We start from the raw sequence: 25776 nt of genomic DNA on the forward strand, positions 1-25776 counted from the left end.
CCCTTCACCTCTACTTACCAGATTTGGCTCTCCGCGAGTTCTTTCTGCTGCCCAAATATTTGACACAAAGTTTGACGTGCTCTCTCTGCTCAAGTTTCACGTCCATGATGTCATCGCAAATGTGCTTAGCACCGGTGACAAAAATTGCTTCCCTTTACAAAAATCCTTATTTCAAATAGCACAAACTCTAACATTAAACATTTCTCTGAACATGCTGAGCCTCGTTCCTACGTAACAAGAACAGTCGGAGCTTTTTGATCGCACCCTCGTATGCGGACTGGCTTTATTGAAGGTGTCTATATGTCCTTTATGACTCGGAATGAATTAATCTCTCCGTGGTGGGAAAGTTCACATGCAGCCATGACATTTTGATAGGACGTGCCTGACAGTGAGTGATAGTGAGTGTTGTTTTGTTCACTCTCACTTGGCCAAATACTGGTTCTGCTGGTGATTAAAAATATCACACTGATCTTCCCATGGCCCTTCGAATTTCTGACAGTCATCATGCTCCTTGATCATGCCCCTGATCATGACTGTAGCCAAGCGATAGGAGCTAAGCAAGGGATTATTATTATTTTTTTTTTTTATGGACTATGGTCATCTTGATTCCCAACCAGCACCCTCAGGAAATTGTCCATTTGGATACACAACACATGTAGCTGCTTAAGTGATGGAGACAATTATGGTTGTCCAGTAGTGCCCAGGGCCGCTGTCAGGCGTGTCTGGAGTAACATGCTGTCGGCTGGGACAAGATTGTATCGCATCCCTGGGCTTGTTGAATTTACAGTTAACACACATACTCAAACACACACACACACACACACACACACACACACACACACACACACACACACACACACACACACACACACACACACACACACACACACACACACACACACAAAGCACAGCGTTTAATGAAACCAACCTGCTCTGGTATGATATCCCCTGGGTCATCTCTATCTTCCGTGCTTCAAGCTCTGTGTCCTGTCTCCCTCTGTTTGCAGCCAGACTTAGCTCAGTGCAAAAACACAGAGGAGATACCGGAGAGCCGCGCTGGCTTAATGTGGGAGAAAACTGCCTATTTTGCCCCATCTCACTATCCTGACCATATAAACAAGCCAGCATTGTGGACATCTGCCTCTGCGTGTATAATGGATGATATAGCTAAAGGCCCTGCAAGATAGAGGGGCTGGGTGCCAGGAAGAGATAATGAACCTCCTCTCAGTCGTGGGAAATGTGTGGAGGCTTTAGTCACAAGTATATCTAATTTGAGTAAATCAGACACCAACTTACAGCAAATGCAGGACCCCGCTAAGGGCATAATGTAGATGGAAGGAAGGCCGGAACGGCTCCAAAATGGATTCACTTTGATCTGGGAGCCTTCCCTATCTCTGTTGATAGGAGTGAAGCCTCAGCAGGAAGAGCAGCGTGGTCTTCACCTCATCTTTCTTTTATTATACACACTTGAAAATAGACCTTTTCTTTTCTTCAACTGCTCCTTCTTCTGAGACGTAAAGTGTTAAAAGTTCTGGATAAATCTGCTCATGTTGTTGGAGACGACGGTCCTGCATCCTGCATGCCTTGTTCCACCTCTCCTGAGGCGCAGCCCGATCTGTCCCACTGCTCGACATCTGCCGTCCATGCCCTCGCTCCAGAGTGGCATGTCGGTGCTCCTCGCGACGCAGATGTGGTTCCATTAAAAAACAGGCATTTACATGTCGGACGCGCAAGGCTGGCTGACTTGAAGCCCCTTGTTTTTATGTTTTTCAGTGGTTTTAATTGAAAGAAAATGAAGTATGACGAGATCTTTTCCATCTGATAAATTCACATATCTTAATTTAATACATGATAGGAAACCTCTTTCTCCTCTTCAGGCTTTTTCTTATCCTGTCTGATAATTGTGGCACCGAACTGTGTACATTTTCCCAAAGTCATCTCTTCCACCAGCAGAGGACAGTGTGATTATTTCTTACCTCATTCTGCAGATTATTCCTTTATCACGGCCGGTGAAGATTGCAAGCGAAGAGGAATGGTTACAGAACCTGAATAACATGCATGGAGAAAGAGAGAATTGAATCAGATTTTGCAGTGTTGACTGGCAGTGCATCTGATAGCCCCTGGAGCAGGCCTACAGATAAGGGTTGCGTCTTTTTGAAAAACAGGCCTGCTGCCGCTGCACGGCAGTCACAATAAACAAGGCTGCCTGTCCTCTGTCCTCTCGCTGCCTGACAATCTGCTTGTTCACCGAGTCCAGACTAGCTAATATCACGACCTTGTCCCACTTCCCTCATTCCTCAACTCCAAAAGCAGACCTAAACATCAGAATCAGTCCGCTGCCTAACAAATCAGTCCCTGCTAGCTACGTAGCATTGCATTAAAGCAGAAAATCTGCTGCTTTGCCAGGTATTTATCTAAAGCCTAAACCGCAATGTTTATTACAGATGAAGTAACACGATGCTCTGAGGCAGCTCCCCAGAAGATATTTAGGTTGAGTTGCCCCATGGCAGCTTTTTCACTCGCAAAATGGGGTCCTGTGTGAAAGGGCTATTTAATGAACAGCTAATGGTTGTGTTTATTGGGCTCTTGTTTTTTGTTTGTTTTCACATCGCAGGAATAGATAAAAATCTCAGTGGAGGCGCCAGGAAATATTTCAAGTGGTGCTATGAATACCAGTGCAAATGTTTATAATGTCACCAAGGTGCAAGGTTATCACTAGTCTCTGTGACACACACACAAACTGAAACCCTAACTTACAAGGCCTTCTGAGTGTTAGTAGGTCTCTCTATGGGAATAAGCTGCGGGAGAGATTTTTCTGTCGTCTGCAGGAACATTAGAGACCTTGAACAAAAAGCCATTGAAGAGGTGTTTGAAATGTTAAGTCGCTCGTGTGTTTGTTGTTGTGCCTTCAGGTGAACATGACGTCAGATCTAGAGGGGAGCGACATGCTGGCAGAGAAGGCCGACAGGAGGGAGTTCATCGACTTGCTAACCAAGATGCTGACCATCGACGCGGACAAGAGGATCACGCCTATCGAAACGCTCAACCACCCCTTCGTCACCATGTCGCATCTCCTCGATTTCCCGCACAGCACACAGTACGACCTCAACAGGCCCCTGCAGCTGTTGTTTATACACTCACCGCTTTCAAACGGCGTACGCTACATCTGTCTCGATCATGAGACGCAGTGCTCACTCCTTCTCTGTCTTCCTCATTCTCTGTCCACGCAGCGTGAAGTCGTGCTTCCAAAACATGGAGATCTGCAAGCGTCGCGTCAACATGTACGACACGGTCAACCAGAGCAAGACGCCCTTCATCACCCACGTGGCCCCCAGCACCTCCACTAACCTCACCATGACCTTCAACAACCAGCTGAACACTGTGCACAGCCAGGTGAGGGAGGGAGTAGACCTCATTCCTCATTGCTCAGTAAGCCGTGAAGTGACCACTCATAGTGATGTTGGGATTCAAGTGTGTATGGCAGCTTCCAATTAAATTATGAAAGAAAAAATTATAGGTGGAAAAAAGGTGCAGGTGAAAAGAGGACTACATATGACTGTCAAACTAGAAGCATAGAATATAGTTTATAGAATATTTAACACCCGTATAGTAAGTTAGTATGTAAATGTGTCACAATAAGTGATTTAAGTAGAGCCAAAAATATGAACAATGCTGTTTTAATCAACTGTCAGCGGTTAGCAGCCCGTGAGTGGCTGTTTGTGCCTTTGTTCTTTTTTTTTTTTTTCTGTCCACTCGTCCTGTTTGTCTGCCCGTTTCCATGCTTACTGGCCCGCCTCTCTGCCTTGGTGCATGGATATCTCTCTGCCTGCATTTCTGTCTGTGCCCCAGGTCCTGTGGGATTGTCACAAAGTGCTGATTACACACATGACAGGCCCCACTTCCTGCTTGCCTTGCATTCTGTGGCTTTCAGGCCTTAAGAATCCCTTTACCAGGCTTCCTCTCTTTTCCCCCTCCTCTCGCTGCTGTCCTCCTCTGTCTTCTCTTCTTTCCTCCCAATTCCCCGGGTTGAGCCCGTGGTGCTTTACCGCGACGCTCCCGTACGGTTTGTGAATCGAAACTGCTGACTTTTGGCTTCTGCCGGAATCACAGAGCGTCTGGTTGGAAGGTTTTTCCAGATTGTGCTTAGTTACAACTCCTGCTCTCCCCCCGCCTCGCCCCTGTCTTTAGTAAACAGACTTCTTTATCACCAACTATATCGAGCCAGCTCACACTGTGTAGCATGCGACAAAAAAACCCATCTTGCTGTGATTTAAATGGATTAACATTCCCTCAGCTTGTCTTTTTCTGCGCCCGGCTCTCAGGGCATATAGACAGACTTAAGTTAGTGATTTATTCAGCTCGATTCATTTGCGAGACTGGAATGCATCTTTGGCTTGTGTTTTGCTGCTCCCCGTGCTTGTTTATGATGAATGCCACAGTGGCGTATTGATCATGTTCTCTCCCCTGGTGTTCATCGAACACGCTAAAGAGAGCAAATGAAAAATGAAAGCTCTGTCTATGTATTTCCCTCCGACCCTACATACGCCTAATGAAAAGGGCTAAAATTAGACAGCGTCTCGCGGAGCAAATACTACTTACAAGCAGAGCAAACGGTGTCTCTTAAAAGCATTTGTTTGTATCTAGGATGTTCCCAGGCGGTCTCAGTATTCCACATGTCTTATTAATGGTCAAGACATGCTGGAGTCACCTAAGCTTACGTAATTATGCAACGACTGCTGGCTGTGAAATATTACTCCTGTCAGGCGTAATTGATCTGGAGGCTGGATAGTGAAGTTGTGACACGAAATGTCAGAATTTGCTGCAGCTTTTTACGTCATTATTCAGCAACATTTCCATTAAAACTGACTGATTATAGAATCTCCTGATGACTTTTACACCCATCATTTTAGTAAAGTGATAATAAGGGAGGTACTTGTGCTGCTGCGTGGTTTATGTTCAGTATATTGTCACTAAACTTCCTGTCCAGCAGTGCAGTATTCTAGTTGAGGTCTGTATGTCGGTAAACGCTGAAAAATTATCAGTCTAAATTTGCACTCTCGGCATTTTGCTCATTGATAGCTGATTATTCTTAGCATTGTAGCATTGATTGCATCTCCACTCACCTTCTTTCTCTCTCTCTAATTAATCAAATCAACAGTCTGCATATTTTAAGACATGTTCAAATCATTCATCCAATTTCCTCATTCTTCCATCGGCTTTCATCATTGCTGGGTGCTTCGCTATCCATCTTCCTTTGATGTGGTTATTTTGCATCTTCATGTCTGCATTATTTTTGTTATATTGTTTCCTTTCTGTGTATTTTTTTTTTTTTTTTTTTTTTACCATGCCTGCTCTTCAGCCTTCCTTCCTTGGAGCGCTTCCACTTCCCTGTCATTCCCATCACTACCTCCACTCTCATGATTTTTATTTTGGTCCCATCATTCCTTTAGGCCACCAACCTGGCTCCCTCCTCCACCAACAATGCCACCCTTTCCTTTGCAAGTCCTGATGTCTCCATACTAAACTACCAATCTGCACTCTACCAGCCCTCCGCTGCCTCCATGGCAGCCGTGGCCCAGAGGAGCATGCCCCTGCAGCCGGGGGCTCCTCAGCTCTGCGCTGCCCGGCCTGACCCCTTCCAGCAGGCGCTCATAGTCTGCCCACCTGGTTTCCAAGGTAAGGAGGTCTCACCAGTCAGTGTGCATTTGCATAGATTGATGGGATTTCTGCTAATCTATGCAAAACATAAGATCTTAGCCGTGAGCACCTGCACTAGAGCAGTCTACGATATTAGGATATCTGGTACCACGCATACTGTGACAGTTTTAGTTCTATCTCTGTGCACAGACAGTCCTTTATTTATTTGCTAGCTTTTTGTCTTTTTGTTTTGCTGCACCTGACAGGCAGCGTCAGTTCCACCATACAAACTGTGATTCATTGATAACTTGAGGCAATTAATCCTTCGAGAGGAAATTGTGTGTATTTGTTTGTTTTACGATTTCCATGACTACTATTTTTGTTTTGCTAAGCAAGATTGCTATATTTGAATGAAACAGAAGGATTTCGATGTCTGTTGAATGCAGATAAACCACCTTGAATGTATATGACATTTTAATCTCTTTGAGCTAAGTTTACAGATCCCGTAAGCAATATTGTTTATAGGTGATAGATGTGTGGGGTAGTGCTGCACTTATTTGTTGACATCCTCCATGCATTTGCTTTATTTATGCACAGGGCTGCAGGCATCCCCTTCCAAGCACACCAGTTACTCTGTGCGGATGGAGAATGCTGTTCCCATAGTGACGCAGGCCCCTGGTGCCCAGCCACTGCAGATTCAGCCTGGCCTCCTTACACAGGTAGGACGGGACTCAAGAACCACAGAGAATGAACTAATTGAGATATTTGGATCGTTGATTACAGTGCTTGTCAAGAACATTTTTGAACTTTGAACTGCTCACGCTCAAAGCAAAGCTTTCTGCATTCCTTTCTTTTTGATATGCTTTCACAGAGAATAGTATCTATCCAAGGAGGATGGAAATCACTCAGTGTTCGTGGCCCTGCCCCTGCTGGCAGCTGTTTTTTTCCCTGAGTGCATTCAGGCAAGCTTTCCTGTGCATGGCTCCATGCCTCTCTCCACTCATATTCTCTCCCCCTCGCTTGCCCCCTCTGCTGCCCTGCTCTCCTGGAGGCTGAGGCTGCCACGGTCTGATGCACTCAAAGGCAGCAGCCTCTCACACAGAGAAGGCCTTTACTAGAGCCTGCATAGTGGGGCCAGAGCTTTAGTTGCTAATATACAGTTGTTGCAAGTAACACAGAGTGACTGTGCATCACTCTCTGCGCTCGCACGCGCGCACACACACACACACACACACACACACACACACACACACACACACACACACACACACACACACACACACACACACACACACTGTAGACCACTTCCATTGCCACACCACCTCTTTCCCTATGGAAATTTCCATGAAGGCTTTAAATATCCCTGAGAATCCAGGGAGTTTGAAGCACTCCCTTATCTCCAGTTAATCATGCAGTAGGCAGGCAGGCAGGCAGGCAGGCAGGCAGCAAAAGCACTGTGTGTATGTGTGTGCACATGTCTGCGTTTCTATGGTGTGTTAATCTGTCAGATACCAAATGGTGATTAGCTCCACGGCTGCTTCCAAGTCAGGCGCTCCAAATTACAGGCCTCAGAGGATCCTCGGAGGTCAGGGGAAGCTTGGATGAGGCTCTGCATGACCAGAGGACGAACAACATCACCATATCCATGGATACCATGTATCTAACAAAGGAAAAATAAAGTAAAACATCTATGTCTTAGGAAGGAAAAAGTCAAATGTATTAATTGAAGTGTGGATCACACATTGATGCCATGCTTTGCAGGTATTCACTGTAACCTCCGTCTGTACACATGTTAAACAAAGACAGGCAATAGTTAAGCAGATGGTTTATATAAGCCACCAGTGAACCGCACACCTAATAACTAGGTGTGTGGTTAGTGTGTTTCTCTGTGTTTATTCCTTTGCTGTGGGAGGTCTCACAGGCTTGACTGGGTCATTGTTCGCCTCTCGGTTGCACTCTCCTCACCTGTGACTTCATCGCTGTCACCCATGTAGGCTTTGCCCACCTCAGACCCATACCAAGTTTAGCCCCGAGCCACCTGGGTGTGCCAAGAGAGAGGGAGAGAGAGAGAGAGAGAGAGAGAGAGAGAGTGAAGGAGGCTCCAAGGAGGGAGGCAGGGAAACCAGCAGGTCCTTTATCTGGAGCAGGAATGCAGAAAATGTGGAAACAATTGAGGAGTGAGAGCTGGGGCTTTGAAAGCCCCGAGGTGACAAAGGGTTTTCACCCAGAGAGTGTAGGTCGAGGTGGGAGGCGGTGGGCCGCTGATAGTGATGGTAGGCTCTGAGAAGAAAGAAAACGGCCTCTTAACTGGGTTACCATTTCAGGGCAGACAGGCTGGTTACACAACGCAGACGCCTAGTGAGAGAGGCATGTAGAGTGCCAGGAATGGAGATAGAGAGGAGGAGGAGGAGGAGGAGGAGGAGGAGAGCAGGAGATGGATGGACATATTAGAGTCTCTTAATGGCATGTTGATAAAAGGCCTTGGATGTGGTCTGAGATGTAAAGACCATCTCCAGCACCAGAATGTTCCATTAGAGATGTCAGTCATCAGTGCACAGACAAGGCAGCCCTGCTAGCCTGCAGATGCCCCCTGCAGCACTGGACTCTGCATCGTGCCTCAGACAAAAACACTTCCACGGCCTGCAGCCAGAGTACATAAAGGAAAAGTTACTTAGTGTCAGAATATAATGGAAACAGACACAGCAAATCAAATGTGAATATAAAAGTAAAGGTTAAGATAAAGTTAAAAGATAAAGTTGCTCTCTGCTCGGATTAGCTGCTTTGCATTTTGTTCGCTCTCTCTCTCTCTCTCTTTCCTCTCCGTCTCTCCTTTTCTCTATTTAAACGTGGTGTGTGTGCTGCGGCACATACTGATGCCGTTGTAAATAGATGTGCAAATGGTATTAAAGGAACAATTCATTAGCCCTGACATTAAAGTGCTAATCAATAGAACTGCATTAAACTATTAGGGTTACACACACAGTAACACACAATCGTGTTCAGGCATGCATGTACGCACACTCAACTTGGCACATCGCGGGACATATTATGCCCGATAGTCCTCGTGTTCTGCGTCAGAAATACAAAGTAGCCCCTTTCAGAGCAGCTTGAATAGACCTACGAATTTAATTAGAAACATAGGTTGATTTGACTCAAGTCAAACACATAATCGTACCACACACACACACATACTCGCTCACTCATACGAAAGCACACAAAGAAAGGAGCTGCTGTACATCTTTATTAGGTCCTGGTCTTATCTCTTTTGTCGATGGATGACTCCTTAAGCTGGCGGATTTCATTTTACATGCCCAGTAGCAAGTTTAAATCAGCTGCTGTGCACTTTTGAAAATATACTGTAATTTATCACAACACCCACAAACTACTCTGCCATGTCCAACTAGTTTCCTTTGTTCATGCATTTATAATATTTTGAACCAAAAAAATGACAAAAAACACATTTTCGGGTCCTGCGACAGACGTGACAAAGTAAAACTCCAAGTTTAGATGCATATGGCAGCTGACTGTTTTTCTGTCTCCTCTTTCTGACCTTTAAATCTCTGTTTATCCCCCCCGCTCTGTGTTCTCCTACCTCAGCAGGCCTGGCCCAGCGGAACCCAGCAGATCCTGCTGCCTCCGGCCTGGCAGCAGCTCACCCACACCTCAGTCCAGCATGCCACTGTCATCCCCGACTCCATGAGCAGCACACAGACTCTCGCCAACTGGAGGTGAACAACGCTGCGTTTTCTTTTTGTACTTTGATTTTGACTATTGCAGACTACAGTTTTTGAACCTGCATGACTCTCAAGGATTTAGCTGGATAGCCAAATCTAATAATATATTATTTTAAAGCCTTTAAAAACAAAGTGCTTTGTTTCATACACATACAGTATTACTATGATCAAGTCTGTAGCTCAGGTCAAATGAATGTATTTCAAAGAGAAGAAGTATTTTTTTTACTTTAATAGGTCAGAATGTCCGATAGAAAGATGTTATGGCATAAGACTGTACCTCCCTGACAACTCGTCCTTTATCTTCAGTGAATCACAGTCTCCATATGAGACACTGCTGCTTTTCTAAGCACAGATTTACCCCGGGAAGATGGGATGTGGTATGTACATGTAGAGACATCATGTTGAGTATAGCCTGTCACTGATGACTTGATAAATGGATGGATAGATGGGAGAAGGCAATCTGCAGGAAGATAAGGAGGATGCAGGTATATAATGTGCGTGTGCGGATGTGCTGCAGGAGCCATGTATGCTCGGATTCATTTGGAGCTGTCCATCATGACAAGACACCATCCTCCCCGTTTCTCCCTCCCTCCCTGTCCAACGGCAGCTCTGCTGTCCTCAGAGAGACGATTGGGAAAGTGTCGCACTTCCTCTGCAGAGCTATCGCTCCACAGCTGCTGGTGTCAGCTCCTCTGCCCTCCCTCTCTGCTCTCTCCCTCACTTACTCCTTCACCTACTCTAGTCTTCTTTACAAAAGTTAGCTGCTGCCACCCACTGGCCTCTGTGGGAAATACTTTTCCAATGTTGGTTTATTTTGACGAATATATCAGAGTATTTCTCAGTGTTTCATGCATTCCTACATCAGCTGAAGATGTCGTATTGCTTTCAAACTCTGCTAACGTAAAATTGTGTTGCATTGCAGGAATTCCCACCCTCATGCCAGCCATTATAATCCCATCATGCAGCAGCCGGCCTTGTTGGCTGGCCACGTCACGCTCCCATCCAACCAGATCAATGTAGGAGTGGCACATGTTATGAGGCAGCCCTCAACCAATAACAACTCCTCTTCCAAAAAGAACAAACAGCACCAGATGACTGCCAGGTACTTAAAATGAATCTTAGACTTATTATAAATCATCTTTCAAGCACCTACAGATCACCACAATAAATGTATTCTTTAATTTTAGGTGTTCAATCTTTTTGTCTTTTGCCCTCCATAACCACTCACGTCTATTTTTGTCTTCCTATAAGGAACATGTCAGCCTACGAGGTGTCGTCCTCTCAAGTGGTGCTGTCTCCGCAGCGCTCCAAGCGGGTGAAAGAGAACACGCCCCCGCGTTGCGCCGTCCTACAGAACGGCTCCGCCTCCAACTGCCTGCCCACGCAGGGTTGCGGGGGCGGAGGTTGGGGGGCGAGCGAAGCAGAGCAGGCTTCCAGCACCACCCGCGACCATCAGCACCAGCACCACGTCCCCAGACAGACCATCGTCATCCCCGACACGCCAAGCCCCGCCGTCAGCATCATCACCATCAGCAGTGACACGGATGAGGAAGATGACCACAAACAGAACAACAGGTCTGCTGATTGATGTGCTTCTGTTCAGCTGACTTACAGGCTAAAAAGTGTGTTTATCGTTGTGGTCACCAATGCTTTTTTTTTTATGTTGCTGTGAATTGCAACTGATTAAAGAGGTTTGTTGGCTTGTTGTTTAAAATGAATGTAGTCTTAGATCAGCCCAGATAAAGTCAACAATTGCATCTGCTTTGACTCAGCTGGATGTAGATTTGTTTCTGATATTGCCAGCAAAGCTGGGAAGTCAATTTTCAATCATCTTATTTGTTCTGTCTTCCTTTATTTAGTAGTTTATATAGTAATTCAGGCACATTTTCAGTACCACATCCCAGTATTTCTGTTAGCAGCTGACTGTCTGACTATAAAACTGTGATGTGATGTAAAACCATGAGGTGCAAACTGGGCTACCCAAGGCCAGCGGTAATATCTTGGGTGTTTTGTGATGGTCTATCGATTCAAAATTTTATAGAGTCATTTGTCAGTGATATGTCAGTGACAACGCCTTAATAGTGTGATATGCTTTACAAAACTAGTGATCAAGAGTGGGAAGGGACAGAAAGTAAACCAGCAAAAATAACAGAAGCTCTAAACCTTGCACAAACAAATCAGATGTACTTTGTAACATTACAGTAATGCATTTGATTATTGGGTCAATTTTAGGCTGCAGGGTATATGATTAATATAAGAATGTACAGATAGCGTTATAGTAAAATATCTTACCCATTGTGGTTTTAAATAATCCCAATTGGAACTGATTTGGTTGATTTCAGAAACTAACTTCTCTCTGTTCCCTTTCTATTTTCTGCAGCTCGTCTTCGAAACAGAGAAAGAATGTCATTAGTTGTGTGACGGTCCATGATTCACCGGACTCCGACTGCTCCAGCAACAACAGCCCTTACGCCGTGGAGTCGAGACCCCCCAACAACAACAGCTACGACACAAAGACCACCATCCTGGACAACTACAACAACGGGAACCCCCGTACCATCATCATCCCCCCTCTCAAAACCCAGCACAGTGATGTCCTGAATGAGTGTGGGCGTCTGATTCCAGGTGAAGGACCGATTCTTTCGAAAACACCGCCTGCTGCATTCGCTAGTAGCTGTTGTGTTGTTAGTATTTCCAATTAACCAAACTTGTATCTTCTGCTGTGCAGATTCAATGAACCATCAGAATTCAGCTTACAAATTCAAATCCTCCAATGGAGTGTTGTCTGGCAATAATCACATACCAGGGGGCATAACTGGAGGCGGGTCCTACCGACAGCAGCGCTCAGGGCCACACCCCCTTCAGCAGCAGCCTCTCAATCTCAGCCAGGTACGTGAAACACAACTAACCACTGTCAGTGTGTGACCATGTGTGCATGAAACCTCAGATCTCCAAATCTTACTTTAAAATAAGAGTCTCTTAATTAACTTTATTTAACGCTTAATTAACTAACAGTTAATTAACAGTTAACTAATGGGTAAATAATCCTCTATTAAAGGAGATCATTTTAATTCAGGTATTAATTTATACATTATCTAATAGTTAATAAAGATGCTGTTGGCATTAGTAAATACAGTAAATGAAAACCTTACTTAACATGAACACCATTAATAGATGATTATTTAGACATTAGTTACGTGTTAATTAACTGTTAGTTAACGCTTATATGGTATTAACTACGGTTAATTAATGTATCCTTATGGTAAAGCGTTACCGGAATTTTTTTTTAAAGATAAAGTTCAACATTTTGGGAAATAGATATATTCACTTTCTTGCCAAGAGTTAAGTTAGTAACTCGATAACACTTTCATGTCTGCAGAATAAAGTCAAAAGTAGCTAATGTCTGTATCTAGTTAGCTTAGCTAGACCAAAGTATTACAGTTATTCTGAATTGCTAAAACACTAAACCCCCTTCTCTAAACCAAACACTCAGTAGCCTGAAACCATTTATTGAACTCTTCTGGCAAAACTTTATTCTTCACTGTACAAAAATGCCGAATCTGCTGAGTTATGAAATGTGTATGCTATTTTCATGGCATGCTGCATGAATTGTGTTTTCTTTTTTTTTTTTTGATGCAATGTGTAATGATTGCTCAGTAGTGTTTTAATTTTGACTGGCTTGGGGACTGATGTGACAACATAGTTTGGTCTAGAGCACAGATGAAACTGTTTTCAGGCGAAAGTTCGGTTTTGCAAGAAGAGTCAGAGGTTTTGTGAATGTAGTTTGAAAATTGTGTTTTGTGCTTACAGTTTTGAGAAAAGGATGGGGGAGGTTTCAAGAAATGTGTCTTAGCGATTGTGAAAAACTGTAACAACAGGGGGAAACTAATTGTCTTGCTCTGTCCAAAAATAACAAAATCAGCCTACCAACACACTAAATCTCTCATCCTCTCTTCATCCAGGCCCAGCAGCACATGGTAGCCGAGCGAAACGGAGGACATCGGCGCCAGCAGGCCTACATCACCCCCAACATCGCCGCTCAAGCCCCGTACTTCCATCACAACAGCCCCTCTCACACAGGCAACGTTCACCCGCACCTGGCCGCCACACACCTGCCCAGCCAGCCCCACCTCTACGCCTACACAGCCCCCGCTGCTCTGGGCTCCACCAGCACCGTGGCACACCTGGTGGCCTCACAGAGCTCGGCGCGCCACGCGGTCCAACACGGAAGCTATCCGCCAAGCATCGTCCACCAGGTTCCCGTCAGCATGGGCCACCGGGTGCTGCCCTCGCCCACCCTCCACCACAGCCAGTACCAGGCCCAGTTTGCCCACCAGGCCTACATCAGCGCTTCACCCGCTTCCACTGTCTACACTGGATACCCGCTGAGCCCCACCAAGGTCAACCAGTACCCTTACCTCTAGAGAAGACACTGACTGACCCTGGAGAGCCTGACCTAGCGCTGCTGCTTCCCTCAAGCCCCCGCCCCGCCCTGAGCCCTGTCAGCATCCCAAACATCCTCTCCTCGACCTCAGACATAAACAGAGACAGAGGAACATGCAATCCTCATGAAACTGTCACGAATAACTTGAACGACAGAGAGAGAAAAAATACGATTCACAGCCTCTCGAGAAGGGAAAGATGGGGGTTGAATTTTTGAGGGGTACAGTTCAAGAAGTTTTCTTTCGATTTTTTTCCCTTGAAAGGGCCAGTTTTCGCTTTTATTTACCTATTCTTTTCTTTACTTTACGAGAAAAGTGATGTCTCATTAGTTTTACAGGGAAGTTTGAAGCAGGCCTTTTTGGGACAGTGGAGGTTTTCTGGTTTGTTTTCTTTTTAATTTCCCCTCTTGTATTTGGGAAGTGACTGTTGAACAGGGGTTACTGACTGGAAGTTTGGAATCCCAAGAGATTTTGGGAAGAAGGTGAAATACGGAAACCTGCTGCTCTTCAAAGAAAAAAAATTATTGATGGCCTTGAACTGTCTTAGTATTTCCAAATCATTCATGGTGTGGGGAGAAAAAGAGAGGCAACTCCTCCCACTCCACCTTCTCCAGCAGAGGAGGCATCTGGAAATATAACCAACAGAAGACAACAAACTTTTTAGTGTATTTATAGGTATTTTTTTCCTTTATGTTTCACCTTTATGATGATACTTCAGTTTTTGCTAGGTGTCTTAGCTGGGCCCCGTTCTTAGAATGTAGCAGTCTGCACTTGTTTGTTTTTAAGAAGAAAACTTTTTTTTTTTTTTTTTTTTTTTTCCTGATACCAATAGATTTATTTGTTCTTCTTTTTTTTCTCAATGTGATTGCACAAAGTGGTTATAATAACATAGGCATGTACAACGTGATTGTCTGTGTGTGCTACTGTCAGCCATGCGTGTGTAGTCCACCTCCTCGAAACCCTCTTCGTCGTTAGGTTTTGACCATTGTTCCCTCGTAGTGCCTTACAGATATAACGACACAGTTTACTTGGCTTGGATCCTGAAAGCCACAAGAGACTCTAGCTATACTTAGAGAGACACGTTTCCCTGGTTTGACATCCTAATCGGGGCAGTTGTAGCTCTCTTCCAGGTGTAGGCTCAGCCCTTGCTGTTTCTTGTCCTTAATGACAGCATACATAGATGATGAAGATTAATGTCAGAGCTGATATCACGCCGAACTATTTTATTATGTGTGCATGAGATAACTTGCCTGGGGTACTTACCAAAGTCATAGATAAATTCTTGTTACATTTGCTCTGGATATTCATGTAAATATGAAATTGTACAGTATGGCTGTGGCTGTAAACCTCTTATCACAGTGACACCCAAAATGTGGCTTTAGTTTGGGATGTATTTGTTTCTTTTTAATCATACAAGGGAATTGGGATTACGGAGCAAAGGTATAAGCTCAGTTTTCATGTACAAGGAATGAGTTACAGTATAATGTTTGAGACACGGTAGAGGTCGTTTTTTTAAGGTTAAAAGCTAGTCCGAGAGAAGGGCCTGACAGAAAGTGATTGTTGCCATGAGGAGGGTGATTCTGTGAGGCCAGAGATAGCCTGGCTGCAGCAAAGAGGCAGAGTGTGGAGGGGTTGTACAAGAGAGATACTGTGTAGGCACAGAGCTAAGGGGCTGGTTGAAAGCGTAGGGTCAGTTTAGGAAGGGACCGCGGAGTGCAGGTTGGAACTCTCTATCTTAAATGGGACTTAAAATGGTAGCAAGTTGGCAATGAGCAGGTTGATAGTAACACTGAGCCCAGGTGGGTGGTAGGAGCCGTGGGGGGCACTTACCTTCCCTGAGTGCACACTTAAACTCTGACATCTCTTTTGTATTTTTATTGTTGTCATTAGTTGCTGTTTGTTTCTCCAGCAAGGATAATTTAGAAGTTCATTTGTTGCGCTCAAGGTTTTTGGGTAGCATCTCAGAGCTGCAAGAACAGCACAGAAGGGAAACGCCGCAGCATACACCTGGAAGGGCACCTTGTGGGATGGTTTTGTTGCCACTGTCCATTTGTCTTCGAACCAGGTACACCACAGACATCGCCACGCCAGCCAGACGGGGATACCTGAACACTTAGAGAACCAATAGGGCTGTCGCTTTGTGTGTTTGCTGCTTGATTTAACAGACTTAATTTCTCTCATAGCCAATAATACAAATAATCTCCCCCTGTTTGTTTTTTTGTCCTCTTGAACGTGGGCACATCAGAACTGCTGGTGGTTTTAGTGAAAGCCTTCCCCTCTCCTTCATGGTATGCCATAGTACTTGCATTTGAAGTGATTTTCTTTTCTTTTTTTTTTAAACATTATCTTGAACTTTTTCACATGGCTGTAGTACATGTTGTGTTTATTTTTAGAGATTGTTGCAATAATTCTTGTGGATGTTTTATCAGAGTGTGTGTGTGTGTGTGTGTTTATTATATGTCCGGCTCATTTCTATTTTGTAACCTGGGGGTTGATGTACAGTAATATTTAGTATTCCGTGGAGGTGGGTGCACCTGTGTAAAAGTGTTGCAACACTGCTGAAGACAAGTAAGTGTTGAGTTGATGATGATCCACCGGGGCCCTTAGAGATACATACTTGGCTTGAGGGTGCCACATCCAGCTTTTGGAATCTAACAACCCCTCGATGAGCCCCGGAGTGGTCGCTCTTTCATCCTGGTACTTTCCTGAAAAACTCTCCGCTCCCCATCAGCATGCGAGCCTCGGGTCCGGGCACTCAAAGATGTGATGACATACAGTAGTATGTTGCTGGTTACATCATTTGTCTGTTTTGTTGTTGTTTTTTTTTCTTTTAATTTTATTTGATCTACTTAATTTCCTCTGGGTCATTGGGGCCTAAGCACACACGCATAAGGGAGATGATTTTCCATTGAAATCTTTTGGCTCCTCTGTTATGAGACAAACTACTGAAACATTCCACTGTTTGAGGGAATTTGGCATTACCCATGCTACACTGCTGTCCTGCCCCGCCCCCCCCCACACTCTTGTCAGCATGGGGATAATGTTGTCACACTCTTGACTTTTTTTTTATTTTTTATTTTTTTGCTCGTCCCACCAAAGAATTTTAACAGATTGACCATGTACAGCACAGCACAGTAGAGTACAAGCAATCCTTCACAGCGTTGCTAGAGCAGTAAGGCAATAACTTCTGGTCTCATCTTTAAAAATGCTTTACAGGTGCTTGTTTTACCACCATGAAATACATATGTGTCTATAGTATACAAGTTCACTGGGAGGATTTAACATGCTTCATGCACACTCATTTGTTTTTGGACGTTCAACTATGAGAAGAGCTACAATCTCTTCTAAAGCTTTTTTCAGTTTGACTTTCATGCATCCTCTCACTTTTGGCCCCATGTCTAGATTTAATCAGTAATCAATAATTGCCTAAACTCTCTCCAAATTATTTTCTAAGCCAGTTAGTTTTCAGTTTGTTGATGTTGTAGCTTTATTGGTGTTGCAAGAAAAATGAATTTGTAAAAAAGAAAATATGAAAAAAAAAAAAAAAGTTTGTTTCACGATAGCGTGCCATGGAATAGAGTGAAATTAATTCATCAAAAATGTACCAACTATACCTTTAAAACCATGGTCACCTGCACAAAATGAATGTAATATTTTACCTGTGACATCTGAAATGGCTTTAGATCTCTCAGTGGGTGACCATTCATTTAATTTCTACACCATTTGTGGCCATGCATGATGCAATAATTATCCATCTGATCTCCAGCAAAAACCCATATGAGATCAATAATGTCAAATTGCCACTATCCTCATGATTAGAGGATATCAAACAATTACTATTTTCTCAAATAAAACGTCCAGTTAAGAGAAACCCTGTATACGCTACATTATGGGAAATAAGTTGATGTGTATGTTACTTTTGTCCATCATTGTTTCACATAACCAATGTTTTGTGTTTATTTAAAAAAAAAAAAAAAAAGGGGGAAATCAGAAATGTGAGCATTAATGTAGATTGAGTGACCTTACAATTACCAAAATGTGCTTAAGTAGAGTGTAAAGATGTTTTGTGTCGCTGAGGTGAGTGTAGCCTTCCCAGCTAGCAACTTTATTGTGAAGTACTGCCTTCCAAATAACCAACAATACCTCCAAAGCTTTAATGTGACATTTAAATTAGAGAAAAAAAAAAGAAAAGGAAAAAAAAAGGCAGCATCTCACACTCTCTCTATGAAGCCTGGCATTCTCCTATGAAATACACTCAAAACTTCCAGTTGTACTCATGGTGTTATTGTGCATACTCCTCGTCCTGGAGCTTTGGAAACACTGAGAAACATTCCTGAGAGCATGGCACACAGTGCTACATTAGTCTTCTTCGAACAAAACTCCTCTAAGGTGACTTGAAGCTTCGCAAACAAAAAGACGACCTGCAACGTCAAAACCACACACTTGTAAGGTGTCGCAGCTGCTTCCAAAGGAGTTAAGGACAGGTGTTAGGTGGATAAATCATGTGCTGATGAGCTTTCTGTCACCAGGAAATTCTTAATCTCATTCCACTAGCATTCTCGAAGCCCTTTTTGGATTAGAGTGTATGTTTTTTTTATTTTTTTTTTTTAAACCTTCGTTAAGGGGATCTGTTCCTTTTGCTGGCTATTCCGTGGGAGAATTCAGGGTGAGGTGGTCATGGTTTGATGCCATCACTGATAGAGGGTGTCAGGTTACTGCAAAGTATGAATTTAAGAACCAAAACTAATTCAAATATGATTTCATTCCTGCAATCTTTAGTTACTACTAATTTGTGTAAAACCAGGCAAGGATATGGATTCATTTCTACCAGCTCATTTCTTCAATTTGCTATTTTATGCTACATATTTGGCTCCTATTTACTTCATTTGAAAATGTAGCACCTCCCATCTATTTTCAGTGAAATATCTAGATAAGAGGAGTTATTTTTGTGGTGTTAATAAGTGAAATCTGGACATGGTAGACCAAAGCTACATTCAAAGCCAGTTTTCTTGCTTACACTGCAAAAATAGTTATCATAAGATTGTTATGATCCCTCAAAATGAAAACAGTGAATTAGCGTAGCTGTAGCTACTTGCACAATACCATTTATGAAAGTGATAATTCAGTTTGCTTACATTTTCTAAAGACCTAAGAGTGCATCAAACCCTGACCCCCTTTTGTGTCCATTGCTGTATGGTTTCTCAATGGTGTAAAATCTCATTCTTTGTCGATAAAGCTAATGTGTGCTGCAGTATTTCCAAGTATACTTCTCTGTTAATTGTCTTTTCTTATTTACTTTTGTTTATTGGAGTGTGATGTCTCATTATTTCAATCTGTTGATGTAGCGTTCTATGTATACCCTGTTCCTTAGCCTAATATTATTAAGTATGTTATGAGAATGGATATTTTACTGGCTTTATAGAATGTTTAAATAAATATAATAATGACAATAAGAAAAAGGATTAATTAAACCTCCTAACAAGTTGAGTACTTGCTACTAAGCGCTTGTGTTACCATTATGATGTTGTGTGCTTCTCTTAATCATTTTCGTTGTAGAAAAATGGAGTGAATTTATATTAGGCTTCGAAAAAACTAATGATAGCATTGTAAATTTTACAGGAGGATTTTAACAGACAAACAGCTTCGTCAAATAGGAGAATATAGTTATTTTAATTGTCCTCTTTACTAACTGTAGGGTGAGAAGGGGCTCGCGTTGTGGTGAACTATGTTATAGCTTGTTATTCACTGTTACTTTTGATCATTTTTTCGGTCTCCGAGGTGAATCGAGTTATTAATGAGAATTTGTATGCTCACATATGCATATTGTATATGTGTAGAAATGTAATCACACTTTGTCTTGGATTTACATTAAACTGTTAAGTCACGGCACCAGTCTCCTGTTTTCTACTATGGTGTATGTGAATGCATGATTGATGTTTGTTGGGTGCAGCTATAAGCTTGTCATACATCAGGGAGATAAATTATGCAATATACAAGCAAATGTACTTCATACTCTTACCCCAAGATGATACATTGGTTTAGCATACATTAACACTTAACAGGCATCAGTGCAGCAATTATTGTGTTTTTTGTGATGTTGTGGTAAAATGGCCAAATGAAACATCCCTCAGCTGAAGTTTGCATATTGTCAAGTTGAAATAGTCTTGAGCAGGACAATGAATCTAGAAGTGGAAAAAGTATTATCTGGCCTGAAGTGAAATTAGAAATATTATCATGTCAAAGAAAACCTTGTGTAAAAATAGTAAATTATTAGGAAAAGTACTGAATTTAAAAGTAAAGAAATATTATCATCAACAAGAAATCTTGGCCGAAGGCTGTTACAAGCATCTGGGAGAACTTTCTGTAGGCATTCCCAGTGTTTTCTGCCTTGTCATGTAACCCCAGACTGTCTACATGTTGTTGTGATCAGGGCTCTATGGGGGCCATACTGTCAGCTGCAGGACTCCTGTTTTCTGCTGGTTACTGAAACAGTTCTTTGTGACTCTAGTTGTATGTTTTGGGAAGGAATCCAAGGGCCTCCCTGATGGTATTGCATCTTCACAACAAAGAAGTGTCTAAAATAGTGCTGTAAAAATGACGATGTTAATGTTTGCCATTAATTTGGAATATTTTCTTGGTTTACTTTTTTTTTTTTATAGTAATGCATTTAATGCAGCTGCATTTTGTTTACTACCTGTGGCTGCTGATGCGACCTGTGCTACCGTGTGACGCCACGATTCCTCACTTGCTAAAGATGGAGAACCAGGAACTTTTAGGGAATGTTTCACTTCCCACAGTTTGCGTAGTTGCAGAAATAATTTGTCTTTGACATGTCACCTGAAAGCAAAACACCCTACTTAAAATTATCATAGGCCAATATACATTACAGGAGTGTTTCACTCATGGGGGAATAACAAAACCTTTAAGTAAGATGGCAACTGATGATTTGGCTTGTTGAATATCTAAAAACTGTCACCCAATTAACTGCATTTGAATTGCATCAGGTTCACTGACTGGAAACTACAATCACCAACTGTGAGTAGGGCTCGGGGAATGTGTTGATTATTTTCTGGATGGTTCAAAGTGACAGTAATTGAAATTGCTCTGGCATCAGCAAACATTAGTCGTACCCTACACTACCACTAGGTGGCGGTGTGCACTAAACCTTTCTCATAGAAACTGGCACTGACGTGATTAGGTTATACTGATCATCTTCCATTTGTTTCCCCAAAACCGTGCTCTGCACGATTTTTACAGGCTGCAGCAGAAGCACGCCATATCTTAGTTAAGCCGTGAAATCAATTTCTAATTTGGAGCGTTCACTTCCTCACAGACATGCATTAAGCAGCAATAGAAACGAACGTTGTTATTGCTGATTATGCACACAGTGCGCCTTAATAGGCTTATAAATTGCGATGGAACTGCACATTAAAAGGCATAAGCGTACACGGTATTATTAACCAAAAAAATAAAAATAAATTCAGAATAATAGCCATATAACTGTCACTAAAAGGTACAACTCTATCCAGTCAATAAAAAAAGCTGACACGGGTATATCCATCCATCCATCCATCCATCCATATATATTGTTTAGTGCTTCGTTGCATGAGGCAACGTTGCCGTGGAAGCCGTAGACGCCAGTCGAGAGTCGGACCAACCTAATTTTAAAAGCCCACGCTGACAGATAAGAGCTTCAGCCAATGAGAGCGAGCGTCCATAAATTAGAAGCTAATCAGATCTGTCAGGGGGCGGGGCTAACACGTCGTCAGGACAAGAGAAGGTAACCGCTACCAAAAGAGTGTCAGACGAAAGCGAGCACGCGCCGCGTAAACATTCACGCTGAAATAACTTCAAACGCGGGCAGGTGGTCGCGTGAAGGTTGATGACAAAGCTTCATCCGGCATTTCATTTCTTCCAAGGATATATATATATATATATATTTTTTTTTTCCAAGACCTTCGCTGAGGAATTGACAGAGTTGGGGCTTCGGTTTTTTTTTTTTTTTTTTTTTTTTTTTTTTTTTTTTGTGTGTTGGTAAGTCTGTGTACGCAGCTATGAGCTGGCTGACAGGAATGGCAGGAGAAAAGGAGGAAAAACAAAAAAAACAACAAAACTATGTTAGCACACCAGCTTTTAGCATTTATTTTTTTTTTGCTTGTGACGCTCGTACGAGGGACGTACCTTGTGCCTTGTCTTTGCTTTATGAGAAGCCGACATGATCGTTAAAAGCTCCGCAAGTAAACGGGACGGGATGTAGGACAAGAGGCTGTACCGTACCACGATGAGACCCAGTGAGAGAGCGGCTCAAAGCTAACCAAACAGCCGGGGTTGGGGGGGGGGGGCTCTCTGCTGGCTGGCTCTACGTGCGGTCCTCTTCGGCCTCATGTGGACTACATTTGGGTTTTGTATTTGATGGGGTGATGGTCTCTCGTTTGTGTTTTATTTCAACTGATTGTTATTAAGATTTGAAATTGCAATTAGAAATATCAAATGTCAAACGTTTCTTTCATAAACATAAACAAAACACTGCACCCCTCCCCCCATAATGTTATTTATTTTTGACTTAAAATGCATGCTTTTCCTCATATTCTGCTTTTAAGAGGAGATGCATTTGTTTGTGAGAGTAGAGACGGTGCTAAATCTATTATTATTTTTTTTCCACATCCACAACAAACATCTATTATTTTGGAGTCCATCTTAAACCATTTGTGGAAAGTAACTAAGTAAATTAGTTTTTAGTACTTTACGTGGGTGTTTTCATTTAATGCTGCTACATTTCAGAGAAAAATGTTGTACTTTGTACTCCTCTACGTTTATTCAAGAGCTTCAGTTACTATTAGATCAAGATTTGACACAATGGATAATATATCGCACCTAAAATGCAACACACAGCACATTGCTAAAGATTAAACAAGTGCTTTACAACCTTTTTGACCTCTGACATCTTACAAAAAGTATTATGTAGTCAAGGTCACGTTTCAAATTTCACTTTTCAAATAGTGATCCCCTCTAAACGTCTCGGATGGTTTCATTTCAATAAATATGGAAATGTTTCAATATCTCACCAAAAATCAAAGATTAAAGTAAAAAGTTCCGAAACTAATAAAACAGATTTGTTCATCAGAACTTTGCTCTTTCTTTTTTCCTATCCTAATAATCTAATGATCGCCCTTCAGATGAATTTGGTGTCACAAAAACTGTGTGTAAAAGAGTTCAAACTAGTTCCACCTGCTGCTGCTTTACACACTGGTGCTTTACTATTAATAATCTATATATAATAATACATCAGTCAGAGGGACCAGCACCTTTTGCTTTAATACTTCAACTATGTTTTGCTGCTCTTCTAATTTTACTTCAGCCCGATTTATTTTATTCTAGACTATTGCTTGTAAATGGAGTATCTCCGCATTGCTATAGAGGTACTTTAACTTTCATAAAACATCTGATTATTTCTTCCACCACCGTTTCAAACACACCAGAAACCTTTTATGAAACTCCCAGCGAATAACCTTTCTGTTGCTACCTGTGCTACATTTATTACCATTATTGTGCTATATGAATGCAACCGTTAAAAAAAAAAAAAAAATGCAGGTTTTGAATGATTTAACCAGTGTGCGTACTTGGAGTGATACTGAGGTAGTAAAATTAGATGTGATTTCTTCGTCTCGAATGTCACACTGTTGCTCTTCTTTTTTTTCTTCTTTTTTTCCCCCATCAGCTGCTGCAAGGACATATTATGGAAGGAGGGGCCTTAGAGTAAAGAAGACCAAACCAAGCAGCTAAAAAAACAAACTTTGGCCGTCTCTTTGGAAGGAATATTCTCTTCTTAACTGGATGAAATGCCTTGAGCCTACCTCCGCCGTACCATGGCAGGTTTAGTCTCCATTTTGGGTTTGGTGGCGATGCTCAAGGCTCTCATGCGTGGCCACGGCCAACGTGCGGCGCTTCTGGGGATAACGGTGTTGGTAACCGTGATCGCAGCTGACTCACCTGTCGAAGGTAAGGGAACACCTTTCGCTGAATCGCACAACACGATCCTCTAATTTATACCTTGTGTTACATAACGGACACAGATCAGTATCTCGTGTGACATTCATTTTGAGGAGTAGCATACGAGTAGTCGTCATCAAATTTACTTCAAGCTGCACTTGTACGCTGACGTATGCAAGCCAAACATCATTTTAGGGTAAAAGTACTGTTTAATATTCATTTTAGTATGAGAAATTGCCAATTCATTATTGGTAAAAGTTGTGGCAATGGTATTTGAATACTTCTATTTAGATAAAGAGCATGACAATACTGGATTTTTGGGGCCCAATACTGATATTTGGAAGTCAAAAAAAGAAATCCAATATGGACATAACCACAATCAAACATGTGACAAAGGAGTTAAATATTTTACAGTTTAACAATAAACTTTATTGTCCAGAATTACATCATTGCATTGAAAAGGTGATCACCACTAAGAATGTAATAACTAAGTAAAAAACAAAAAAACAAACACAAATACAACAATTTCTAAAACACCCAAAGCATCATTTTTTTTTTTTTTTTTTTATTCTGTTCTGTGAAAAAGTTTTCATATCATTTTACATATATGCCAATACTGATATATCTATGATCAGCCAGCATAAAATCCGTTAGGTGTAGAAACACTTAACAATGAATAGCTGCATAAATTGCACTAAACTAAAAGTAAATGTCAAAGCTGCATCAACCTGTTGAGTGTGTGCATGCATTTTAATGTACAATGGGCATCTAAGATCCAACCTGAAGCGTAATCAAGATCTTTATCTGGCTGGGTTTGTTTCTGGTAATGGTTACCAGTGTTCATCCCGCAGATTGGGTTGGAGAGAAATCGGAGGCCTCGAGCTGTCTGTCCATTCTCTACTCTCAACACGTGTCCGGTGTAGAATCACGAGGAATTACCCAAAACATTTGAACCATCCTATTTCTCTTCCTACATGTCCGCCGACGATGGTTGCACATTTTCAGCAGTACTAGACAAGATTACACACAGTCAAGGAGATGCTTTCTACAACTACACAACTGCCGTCTTGTCTGTGTGTTGCTGAGCAGCTGCAGTGGAGGAGTTGGAGGTTGTTATGTGCCTCGAGCAAGGCCAACTTAACCATCGACCTTCCAGTCATAAACTTGCTTTTTCCTAATCTTTGTGCCACTCTTTTCAACTTTTCTTCTGAAAGCTTGTCACCACTTTACTAAGAAAAGGTTACGTGATGGACATATATATGTAATAGTGCAACTTTTCTTTGCTTTGACGTTAGTGTGTATGTAGTGTGTATATAGTTAGTTTTACAGAAACACAAATTTCTCCTTATGTTCGTTTATGTGGACATAAATTGACCAAAGTCTTGATTTCATTTGTACGATGTCAGGGCTGTTGCATGCGCTTGGATAGTAGTGATAGTAATATTGAGGACATGTTTGATTCAGGATTATTACAGGAGGTGAAGTGTCCCCGCAGCACACAGACATGAGAGTTAAACCCATTTCCAGTAATTAGAGAAAGAGAAAGGGTCTAAATCCATCCACTTCAAGGGTGTTTTCCGTGAGATTAATTATATTGACAGTGACATTATCCCAACAACACCCCAACCCCCTACACATTGCCCAGTGAAAAGAACACGTTTTAAGGGTAGCCAAAAAAAACAAACATGATATTACGTGGTAATAGGATTATGTAGTAAATGCCAGGGTAGAAACTGAGCAGGAAATCAGGAATTAGTAAGACTTAAGCTTACACTTTTATGGTAGCACCTCCGCTCACGGCCTTTTTAATTTGATAACCACCAGCCTTCTTCAGTTCAATGCAGCAGATTTAGTCATTTTTCTGTCCTGCTGTCGACAAATTACTGTTCAGCCATATTCTAAACAGTTTTAGTTTGCAGTATTGATATTTGTGCATAAAGTGTGTTCCTTCCTGTTTGTCTGCATTTGCTCAT

The 25776-nt window shown here is 42.3% G+C and overlaps 2 protein-coding genes across 6 annotated transcripts in view; both read left to right on the forward strand.

The window, feature by feature from the left end:
* hipk2 (homeodomain interacting protein kinase 2) overlaps positions 1 to 19702 on the forward strand; it is a 75185-nt gene extending 55483 nt beyond the window's left edge. The window contains exons 6-15 of one of the 4 annotated variants that reach the window (XM_069705249.1): positions 2913 to 3097; positions 3231 to 3393; positions 5451 to 5676; positions 6235 to 6356; positions 9235 to 9365; positions 10294 to 10473; positions 10623 to 10946; positions 11752 to 11996; positions 12100 to 12260; positions 13334 to 19702. In XM_069705249.1, the coding sequence (XP_069561350.1) occupies positions 2913 to 3097; positions 3231 to 3393; positions 5451 to 5676; positions 6235 to 6356; positions 9235 to 9365; positions 10294 to 10473; positions 10623 to 10946; positions 11752 to 11996; positions 12100 to 12260; positions 13334 to 13795 (2199 nt within the window). In that variant the 3' untranslated portion in view covers positions 13796 to 19702. The remainder of the gene's footprint in view (positions 1 to 2912; positions 3098 to 3230; positions 3394 to 5450; positions 5677 to 6234; positions 6357 to 9234; positions 9366 to 10293; positions 10474 to 10622; positions 10947 to 11751; positions 11997 to 12099; positions 12261 to 13333) is intronic. The other 3 variants (XM_069705250.1, XM_069705251.1, XM_069705252.1) reach the window with 3 other exon arrangements.
* A 2849-nt stretch (positions 19703 to 22551) lies between these two features.
* The window catches only part of LOC138624770 (UPF0606 protein KIAA1549), a 40617-nt gene continuing 37392 nt past the window's right edge, over positions 22552 to 25776 (forward strand). For both annotated transcript variants that reach the window (XM_069705254.1, XM_069705253.1), the window contains exon 1: positions 22552 to 23812. In XM_069705254.1, coding sequence (XP_069561355.1) covers positions 23680 to 23812 — 133 coding nt within the window. In that variant the 5' untranslated portion in view covers positions 22552 to 23679. The remainder of the gene's footprint in view (positions 23813 to 25776) is intronic.

This window comes from Brachyistius frenatus, unplaced genomic scaffold (genome assembly GCF_029030835.1).
Source record: "Brachyistius frenatus isolate BFR_SWC_R1_liver_20210118 unplaced genomic scaffold, ASM2903083v1 Contig_55, whole genome shotgun sequence".
NCBI classification, from domain to species: Eukaryota; Metazoa; Chordata; class Actinopteri; family Embiotocidae; genus Brachyistius; species Brachyistius frenatus.